Source organism: Miscanthus floridulus, chromosome 18 (genome assembly GCF_019320115.1).
Source record: "Miscanthus floridulus cultivar M001 chromosome 18, ASM1932011v1, whole genome shotgun sequence".
Classification (NCBI taxonomy): Eukaryota; Viridiplantae; Streptophyta; class Magnoliopsida; order Poales; family Poaceae; genus Miscanthus; species Miscanthus floridulus.
This window is the reverse complement of record NC_089597.1, coordinates 2611483-2622345: the sequence shown is the minus strand read 5'-3', so window position 1 is coordinate 2622345 and position 10863 is coordinate 2611483. Positions and strand designations below refer to the sequence as shown.

Sequence of the window (10863 nt, the reverse complement as noted above, 5' to 3'; positions counted from 1 at the left end):
AAAGGCCAGGAAATTCAACTAGTGTAAACACACAATATAATTTCATTTAATATTGTGAAACAAAATTTAGCTAATCAAATAAAAGTTCACACTGCTGGTCGTTTTTTTTGCGTTCACTATTACATATACTTCATCGATATATTAATTAGGTATATATGCACAAAATTGTTCTTTACGCATATTGCCAGACACCACACCTACATACACAGTTTGACACACCACATAATCCACTGAAATATATACTAGTACCAGTATGCATGCTACATGCTATGATATAGTCTGTTTGATATAACTCTCTAGCTATAGCTAAAACAGCTTTAGTTATTGCTTATTTGGTGGAGCAACAGTGTAGTCATCGTCGTTGTTGCTGGACATATCACCTCAATTGATCTACAGAGACGACGGGCCAGCAGAGACGGGGAGGACGCCCTTGTCCTGAAAGCATATGACTGTCTCGTAAAGGGCCTGCGCCGCCGGAGTGAACTCCAGGCCTAGCTCCCTCAGCCGCTGGTTGGATATCTTGTACGGCGCTTTCCTTGGGTTCACCTCATCGGAGCACCTGCCACGCAACAATGCAATCCAAGAACGGCACGCAAGTCATACACTAATACAAGCTTCGCTAAGAATGTGATGTTTGCAGCAATATATGTCTGTATTCTGTCGTATACTCTTTGTGTACGTACGTTTAGTACGAAGATTGTTCTTCCGAAGAGGAGTGAAGAACCGTTCCAAGAAAGTTGAACATATGTTGTGGAGAAGGATGGTGTGTCATCCAGCCAACTATTTAAAACTTCATTGGAAAAGATCGTACTTGTCCGTAATTTGGAACAGACATCGTCACACGTGTGTACTTGTTGCATTGTGTCAATAAGATTCCTAGAGCCAAAATAATTAAGTGCTCGTGATGCTGAGCTACTGATTTGATTTGATTGAACTAGTCACAGTCAAATCATAATGCTGGACTACTGATTTGATTGAACTAGTCACAGTCAAATCTTAATGCCAAAGAGTAGAACTAGCCTTCTGCCTAATCACATAATTAATCGTCGGACTCGGCAGCAGATTTATTTCACGGTCGGTTCTGCAGTATGTGAAATCCACCGACAACACTTTCAGCCTTGATTATTAGCACGAGTGAGCATTGTACATTGACAATTCGATCCATATGCCTTTTACTATACGTTTCCTTAATAATTCCTACTCACGTAAGAAAGAAATTACTCCTACACACTTCTCTAATAATTCCTTTCCAACACACGTTACTCTCCCTTTTCTCTAGCGACCGGAGGAGCTTCCGCCATCACCAACGACTAGTCTAGATTGGTGCTCTTCCCTAGCCACCAACGTCACCGCCAATTGGCATACGATGGTGGTGGCCCACGATGGTACCCAAAAAGGTGGCCACACACATCTTCGACTTATCCATTGCGTCTCTTATCTCCTTCCTATTCCGCCCGCCACCTATGATCGTAAGTGAAGGCAATCTTAATCTGCTACTTGGGTCGCTGTGTGGATGAGTGGAAAGGCTGCCAATCCAGCTTTGGCCAGGGTCTTGTCTTGGGCTCCCGTTGGCCGATTGTGAGTTGACGGTTGGGGGTGGGATAGTCATGGTGGATCTGTGATATGGCGACCTTACCATATGATTTCACCAGTGGGCATCTACTCTTTGGTGCTTTAATGATGGCCATAGCAGTGTGTTGGTTCCATGGAATGTACTGGTGGGAATTGTATTCCACTCTCATCGACGGGTGACGCCCGTGTGCGCCACTTTCTTCACTGAAGGCGTCGTCGAAAACTCCACTCACCTAATTTTGGTTTATCTAGTTGTGCAATGACATTGTCTTCATATATCGCTCTCCCCTTAGAAATGTCGCATTGAGAGGGTCTTCATGGGTTGACGAATGCGTGATGCTTGCCGTTGTTCGAAGTGGTTATCTTGCACTTGTTGTTGCTAGGTTCTAGTATCTAGTGTCTCTAATAGAGATTGATGCCTTTATTGGATTCAGTGTGCCCTATGTGTGTGTGTGTGGGGGGGGGGGGGATGTTGTGTGTTTGTGATGACGACTTTCTCAGCTTGGTGGTCAGAACTCATTCTAGTTTCACCTGAATTGTGGTGAGATTGGTTCTTTTTGGAGGAAATGTCATGGAAAAGCAGCGGAAGGTTGACTACACGGCGAGTACATTGGAGGTTAGTATTCTCCTTCTTATTGTTTTTATCTTCTGGAGTTGATGAATTGGTTGTATGCCATTATATCATATGTCTATCTTATTAGTGGTGGGTGGTTTTTTTTTTCCTGTAGCTTTTGTGGTCTCATTCATCCTAAACAGAGGATGATTGCAGCCAAAACAAATATTTCCCAAGGTTTTAAATAGTGGATAACCTATTTAGTGGTGATATTGTTTAGGAGCTATAACAAGATATAGCGGAAGCTATTTCCTTTAGTTGTTTTATAGAAAATAGGGAAAGTCTTCATTAATTATGCACATAAACATGGAGCATAGAAAATTTCATGAACACACTCAATACAAGTCCAAGGTTATTAGTCATTTAGAGTGAAAAAATGAGGTTAGAATTAGTGGCGATATTGTGGCTAAATCAAATAGCGGCTGGCGTTTAGCGAACCTAAAGCGTCTATAGCTCCAATAGCGTGATAATTAGTAATGACATAGTGGCATGTTCTTAAAAAATTATAGCGAAAGAACTATTTAAAACCATGATATTTGTTGACATTAAAAAATGTCCCAAGGTGGTTTTGGGCACCATGAATAAGTTATAAACATCTTGGACATGTTGGAGGTCAAACGTCATGATAAAATAACGAACGAAAGGCGTGGAGAAGACGGCGAGCTGCCAGCGAGCCAGGCCAGTCGGCTAAGCCGACTTCCTAGTCAGCTAGGTCGGTGCCCTACCCCTCCAGTCGGCTTGGCCGAGTGCCCTAGTCAGCTAAGCCGACTGGCCCTGTAACCATTTCGCGTGGGCTGACCCAACCCGCAAAAGCTGGCTTAGCGGACTTCCCCTGTCGGCTAAGCCGACTCCGCCTGGATTCCGAGTCGAGTTGGTTTCCAAATCGATTTTTGGTATGTTTTTGACGTGGGAAACTTGGAGAACGTGTTCTGGAGATGTTTCCTACTGAGATAAGACCACCCCCTCTATATATATAGGAGGATCATGGCTGATTAAGTTCCCATCTATCCAATCGTCAAAAAATCAATCTATCAACTCATTTTGCCCCTTTACTCCTCTCTCTCAAACCCTCCTTCTGTTCGTCACGTCGCCCAGCGAGATTTGTCGATCTCCTAGGCGGCCTTACTGGTCCTAGGAGATCCTCTACGTGCTCCTCCCCGACAGGTCTTCCCGGAAGAAGTTCAAGAGTCTTTCCGGCCAAGAACGGGCTCTACAACGGTCTTACCGGTCTCTGGATCATTTAATCGATTACGCCACGTTCTTACCGTGTTGCAGGTTGTTTGCAATGTCTTTGGCATTCAAGGCCATGCTGATGTGTTGGCTTGGGGTCATCTTTAGTGCCAACAATATGTTTATTGTATTATCTAAAAAACGTTTCCTTAAAACTCAAAAGATATACAGTAGAAAACAGTGGGCCTTATTAGATTTAGAATGAATAATCAACGACGACAATGCTATATTGACTGACCGAGTGAAGCTAACCTGTCGGGGACGGGGTACTCTGGGAAGAACTCGCGGAGGATCCTGACGACGTCCTCCCTATGGAGCACGGCGTCGGAGCAGATGTAGCGGCCGGCGGCGTCTGGGACCTCGAAGACGCGGACGTGCGCGTCGGCGGCGTCGCGGACGTGGACGTACCCCTGCACGGCGTTGGCGTAGGTCTTGACGGAACCGTTGAGGTACTTGAGCACGTGCGTGAGGCTGGCGTTCACCGACGGCTGCAGCGCCGGGCCCTGCACCAGCACCGGGATCACCACCACCAGGTCCACCCCGCGTCTCGCCGCCGCCTCCCACGCCGCCTGCTCCGCCACCGCCTTCCCATAGCAGTACCAGTTCTGACATCATAACAAAGGTCAAAGGGCGAGGCTAGCTCTGCATCTGAATAATGGCGTCCACGCGGAGTTCATGCATATACCTTGGTCTCTTTGCAGAACTCGAGATCGCTCCAGCACGACTCATCGACCACGGCGTCCGGCGCGCGGTTGGAATCCATGGTGACCGCTCCAATCGAGGACGTCAGCACCACACGGCGGACCGTGCCGGCCTCCGCCGCGGCCTCGATCACGTAACGTGCGCCCCTCACCGCCGGCTCCAGCATTTTCTCCTGCACCTCAAACCACTATCAGCTGCACGCATGCTTGCATGGTCCGATTTTCCATGGAAGTCAAGTTGTAATATAACTATACATCGTCTCAAAATAAGTACAATTTTAATTCGGTGTTCTTTTATGCTTTCTATTTAAGCTAGGCTAAAGCCTTTGATCCAAAAATTATGTATTATAAATCGAACTATTTTAAGCCCCGTTTGACACAGCTCCTCTGTCAGCTCCTCATTCCTCAAGTAAAGCTCTTGAAAACCTGCTTTCACAAGAGATGAGTGTTGAATTGAACTAAAAATCCTATCTCCTCCCTGTTCCCTCTCCCAGATCTACTATGAGAAGTTGTTTTACTAAATGTTTTCTAAATCGGCTTTCATTCTACCCGTGAAAAAAAACCACTCACAGAGCCAAAGCAAAAGAAAGAAAGAAAGAAAGAAAAATACTCCACTAGTAAAACAGAGCTGTAACAAACATACTTTAATTTTAATCATAGTTATAGTAGAGTTAATCTTAGCTTGATCATTTATGGAGTCATTAGGAAGCTTAAAAGTCACTAACCATGCACTTGATCAGTGAACTCAACTAACAACCTAATGGCTAGTTTGCTAGTGAACAATGAATTTAATTTTATCTATTTTCACTTCCAAAAATATGATATTTCTTAATCTACTTCTAAGAGCATAGACATGCTTATAAGTTATGACTAACTTGCTTATTTGGAAAAATGAAACAAAACCAAAAAACTGAAAGATGCATTCTGTCTTTTCTAAGAGCATAGACATGCTTATAAGTTAGTAACGTATTAGTTGCAAGCGACGTGAGAGCTACTCCATTTGTTTTAAATTATAAGATGCATTCTGTCTTTTCTAAATACATAATTTTTATTTTATATCTAGACATAAATATATATTTAGGTGCATAGACAAAGCTATGCATATAGAAAAACTAGAACGACTTATAGTTTAGAACAGAGAAAATACAAAGTAACATGGGAAAACCAATAATTACAAGCACAGGAATCTTGTGACCAACAATCATAGTTTAGCCCATTTGGACTTTTAATTTCTCCTTGTACAGAGCAACTCCAAAGCCTTTCTATACCTTTTACGAATGATAGGAATCAAGATTTTGGTAAAAAAAATGCTCTCCAACATCTTTTTTTAATTAGATCTCCAAATATTGTCACCCTCTTTCGGATTTATCGCTAGAAAAAAATGAAGAACGGGATTGGCTCTAGATAGTGCGCACAAGATATAGAGAAGTGATGGAGTGGAAAGATATAGAGAGCGGATTACATTCTTAGTCTTGGCACTACACGTCTCAAAAGTCATTAAGAAATTTCTAGGATTAATTACGCGATAATATGGGAAATATAAGTATATAGGACGTGCATGGCAGCAAGCATGGGTCACAATTAGCGCTTCCACATGTCAGGACTAGGTGCCTAGGTTTGTCCTCGTACCGGACCCATGTCAAGTCAAGTACACACAAACGTTCCAGCTGCTAAGGTCCGGATTTCGTTAGTTACAGTACGTACTGGATCGTCGGTCATCGGCGACGCGGTGTGGAACACGCCGTGGCAGCCAACGACGGCCGCCCTCAGCGCGCCGCCGTCGAGGAGGTCGGCCCTGCACAACGTCAGCCTCTCCGCCGCGCCAGGGAGCGCTCTCAGGTGCGCGTTCTTGGCATCCTCTGTCGCATCAAACAGAAACAAGGATCAACACAAGAAACTAGCATCGATCACTGGAACATTTCAACTAGTGATATAGACGATCAATCTGCCGGCCGTGCGTAGCGTACCAGGGTTTCTCACGGTTCCTCTGACGGTGTAGCCTCTGTCCAGAAGGAGCTTGACGATCCACGACCCGATGTACCCGCCGGCACCGGTCACGCACACCGTTTGCCCGAGTCCCGGCGCCGCAGCGTCCGCCATGGCGCGGCGAAAGAACTAATATTGTGCCGGCCGGCCGGGTTATAGGCCTTCAGGCGCTCAGTCTCGCTTTGCCTCTCTTTGTGTTTGTGCATGCTTGTTGGTAAGGCATTTATAGACGATGATTGATGACTCGTATGTGGGCATTGGCAGCAGAGACTTGTTTAGTTTGTTTTGAGTACATACTAGATACTTACTCCCTCGACCGGGCATGATAACGTACGTAACTGTCATCTAGGACAACTGCACTGTGACAAATTAATTGAGCCACCAAAAGTTTAGTAGAAATGTTCAGAATACATTGGCGTTCAAAGTTTATGCTGATGACTGCACGAAATCTAGCTATAAAAGACTAAAAGGACACACAATTATATCTGAATCGATGTAGCATCTACCCTTGCACACGGTATCGTCTTTTCCTATATATCTATGATGTGCAATGAAAACAACTTGGCATCTCCAACACTACAATCCTATAGCTAGGTGATGTGGAAAGATCTAGTAGTATTGTATTTGGTGAGTAGACTATCTAAACTACTCTCTTTTATTCGAAATTATAGAACATGGACATATTGTTCGCCCAAGCAGGTCTAGGCGTGGTTTAAATATATAAACGATAAATTAAACACTAGAGGGTTTAAATTGTCAATGGTGGTAAAAGAACAGTGTAAATACCATAGTTAAATGCGGTCTAAGTATGCGTAGCATCTAAATGCCTGTTTATGCAATGGCAAATAAATTAGCAAGCTAAGAGCAAGTGAGCAGGACTGGTTATTAACTAGCCCATTAAGGCCCTGTTTGATACTTCTATGATTATAATAATCAAGTTATATAATTAATCAGATTATGACCCAAACAAGATTGATTATAATATTGATTATTATAATCAAAATCTTTTGATCACCCTAATCCCATAATCCAGAGAAAACTTAGGGCTTTTTGGGACGATTATGGGTGCTAAAAGTCTAACTTGCCTCCCAATCAATGGTCCAAATTGCCACACTAATGGATAAGATAGGAATTTACCAACCATAATCAATCAACATAATCTAGGGACCCTAATTTTAGTTATAATAATCTTATGCATAATCTAGATTATAATAGGCCCTAACATGTGTTCTTGCAAAGGCAAGTAATGCTTAAAGACGTCAGTGCTAGAATTATGGATAATTTTTTGGGCCATATAACTACTCAATTCTCCTTCCTCTCCTATTTGCTCATACTCTAATACAAGACTGACATAGATGCATCTTATCCGGACCTGTTTGTGATAGACTCTACCTAGTTACTAATTACTCTAATACAATACATACTTACATACAGTGTTCGCCTAAACGGATTAAACGGCCGTTTTAAACGGCCAGTAAACGGTAAACGGTGGTAAACTATTTTGTTTAGGAGGTAATCGAAAATTAAACGGTTGACCGTTTAAACGGTCAAAAAAACAGGAAAAAACGGCCTAAAAGGCCTAAACGGAACGGAGATAAACAACATTAAACGGGCTAAACAGCTGTTTAAACGGCCGTTTAAGCGAACACGAGGTAAATCTAGTTCAGTTTTGTATGGATAAATTTGTATACTTAAGTTTATTATATTTATAAATGTGTACACTTGATATGTTACATGCATAAATATCTATATTTGGTTATTTTCACATGCATAAATATATATACATACCAAAATAATTTATTTTTACTTGGATAAATATGTATAAGTGCTAGAATACTTGATTTTTTACATGACATATATAATTATATGTATTTTTTTAAAGTACAAAATCGTTAAGACCGTTTAACTTCGTTTAAACACCGTGTAAACAGCCTAAACACTAAACGAAGGGCGACCGTGTAAAGACCGTTTACCGTTTAGGAAAACATTGCTTACATATAGATGCTTTTCCTTCCTTATTCATACGTTTTCTTTCTTATGGCGCACCTACATGTTTATTTGGCATCTGTGTACAGTGCACTCTAAGACAATACATATTACATCCTATTTTTTCACGATTGTGCCCTCAGAGCATGTATTCATTAGGAGGAAGTAGAAGCAATCAAAATATAGCAGACTCTGGTAAGCCAAGGATTACCAGCAAAGATCCGACACTTAAAACAAAAGCTAATTTACCAACAGCGGTAAACAGCCTAGAACCAACAGTAGCAAGAAAACCAAGGGGGAGGGACCCTCATGAAAAGCAAGATAAACCCCAACACCCAAACAAACTAATCTTGCGATAACAAAGACATCAATGCAACGGTTGCCTACAGGTAAGCCATAGCATTCGTGGCAAAAAGCATCCACCCAAGGAAGACGACACGTTAGTCCGCTAACATCTGCGGCAAAGCATCCGCTAGATAAGAGACCTGACGACCTTGGCGGCAAAGCATCCGCCATGGGAACCATCGTGATCTTTGTAGCAAAGTAGCCACCAATATTTGCGCGACATGGGCAGCAAAGTATCCACCATAGAAGAGACCAACAACGGCCAAGTATCCGTGGGGAAAGACACGATAGTGGCAAAGTATCTGCCATGAAAGCCGATCAATGGCGGTAAAGCATCCACTAGAAGGAACAACTCAAATGACGCTACGGTAGGAGAAACCATTGCGAGGACAGACGTGAAGCGCACACATGTACAACAAGGAGCTCAAATGTAGACAGGTGACGCGGCAAGGACACACCCCGCGGAACGATGGCTGCAGGCCAAGGCGTAAGAGCATAGGAGTAGCTCTTCAGCGACGCCCCCAAGTGGAAACAAGATGCCCGAGGGTTCCACTGGTGTCGGCACCGACAAGTAGTCGAGCGAGGTTTTCGTCTAGAACCACCACCACATCGAGGCCCTGCCAAAACCTCCTGCAGCCATGCAGGAGCCGGACCCTAGCCCCACATCGCAGGCCAAAGCCGCCGGGAGTAGCAACAAGTCTCCTGCAAACGGAGAACAGCGACCGCAGCCAACATAGGGAAACTCCTCGCCGCGCAAGATAGATTTGCATGCATGCAGTGGCATGTGGTCCCGAGCTTCGGAATACGCCTTGGCGGCAGCGGTGCGCGCCCGCAGCGCGCGCAGAGGCCGTCAATGGATCCGGCTCCTGTTGTGCGCGTGGGAGCAGCCCCAGGCATACCTCAAAAACATGGCGCACCAGTAGCAGAAGTAGCAGGCGTAGGGGAAAGTGGATCCTGGCACGGTGTGCCTCACCGTCCAAGCCGAGAAGGACAGCATGTGGCCGGAGAGATCCTGAAGGAAGACAACAGATCTAGCGTGTATGGACGTGGATCCGGTGCCTCATCGCCCAACGCCGCCACCGGCCACCATTGGAGCTCAGCAAAGCCTGGTGAAAAGCAGAGGAAGGAAGGAGGAGGAGAGGGGGAGGCGTGGTGGTCAGCCTCTTTGAGCCGCATCGCGGGCTGCCATCACTTCTCAGCGACGAGCAGCGGTGGCGGCCGGAGGCCGGGGCAGCCTGGATAGGCCCCTAGGCAGCGGGTCCCGCGGTGCCCCCCAGTCACCGTGGAGACGACGCGGGGGCCTACTGTTGGCTTCTACGCCGTGAAAAATTACATCCTATAATTTACAAATAATTGCCCTATGTTAATTGGTCAAAGATTAAGAAGGTTCAGCCTTGATTGCGTGTGCCCACCTTAGAAAAGAAAACGAGGGAGTATGAAAGTACCTGCTTTCCTTAAGCATAAGCGCGTGTCTTGACTAATAAACATGCTAATGTGATGTAGGGCAAACTCTGTAGCTAGTTTGCAAGCAGGCCGCTTATAGCTTGTTTATATTACACCTTTCTTTGGTCATAAACTTGTACTGGTCCCATTCTATCGTATTATGAAGAATGGAGTGGCTGTGACTGTGTCTCGCGTAAACAAAAGCTAGCTGTAAATGTTGACACAAGTCATTGTTAGTTTAGTTTGTTCTCAAGTCCCAGACCTACTGACCTAGCCTTCCATCACTGACTATATTACATTCTAGCACACGGGCTGACAGCATCCTTTGCAGCTGTGACAGTCATCGTCCTTCATTCTTAACACAAGAATTGCATCAGCATGGGCAGTACATGGTTTATATTGTTTACCGATCAACACCGATGACGCCTTTATTGCGGCGAAGTAATTGGTACGACATGTATTTAGGTAAGGAAAGAAGCTAATGATGTAGCGGCATGTATGAATATTTGGCTTTCAAGTCATTGCTAGAGCTAATCAAAGGAGCATTATTTGCTGTGTAAACCGGCCTTCTCCATTAATGCTGTGTAAACCGGCCTTCTCCAATCAGGCAAGCAAACTATGACAAGTCTTACTCATGCGATTTGGTCATCCATACACATAGATTTGATTCACCATTTGGATAGTCTTTGGTGGCACTAATTAAATCAAACGTATATCCTGCTCCTCCAGATCCACATTTTTTATAGTTTTGAATGAGGTTGGGTTCAAAACTTTAGACGTTTGGGCCTCTTTGGTTTTGAATGAGGTTGGGGTCAAAACTTTAGATGTTTGGGCCTATTTGGTTAGCTACCATAGTTTGCCAAACTTTGTCACACATTTTTTGGTTGTTGTTTGGTTCGCGCTGTAGTTTTTGGCATACCATAGAGTTTTGATGGCTCCAGCACTACTACACAGATGCTTTTTATAGATGGTTCCGATATCTAAGAG

The 10863-nt window shown here is 44.2% G+C and overlaps 1 protein-coding gene across 1 annotated transcript; it reads right to left on the bottom strand.

The window, feature by feature from the left end:
* Positions 1-200: 200 nt before the first annotated feature.
* LOC136520967 (cinnamoyl-CoA reductase 1-like) lies at positions 201-6235 on the bottom strand. The gene is made up of 5 exons (XM_066514683.1): positions 6084-6235; positions 5821-5975; positions 4101-4289; positions 3668-4020; positions 201-559 (listed from the first exon to the last, which is right to left on the bottom strand). The coding sequence occupies exons 1-5, from the start codon at positions 6214-6216 to the stop codon at positions 391-393; spliced, it is 999 nt and encodes a 332-aa protein (XP_066370780.1). The 5' UTR covers positions 6217-6235; the 3' UTR covers positions 201-390.
* Positions 6236-10863: the final 4628 nt, after the last annotated feature.

Bases quoted from the DNA above. Each gene is read 5' to 3' on its own strand.
- LOC136520967 (XM_066514683.1), bottom strand. From the start codon at position 6,216: ATGGCGGACGCTGCGGCGCCGGGACTCGGGCAAACGGTGTGCGTGACC. The intron at 5,976-6,083 runs GTACGCTACGCA...TTGATGCGACAG, and splicing joins AGGAACCGTGAGAAACCCTG to AGGATGCCAAGAACGCGCAC. The intron at 4,021-4,100 runs GTATATGCATGA...TTATGATGTCAG, and splicing joins AGTTCTGCAAAGAGACCAAG to AACTGGTACTGCTATGGGAA.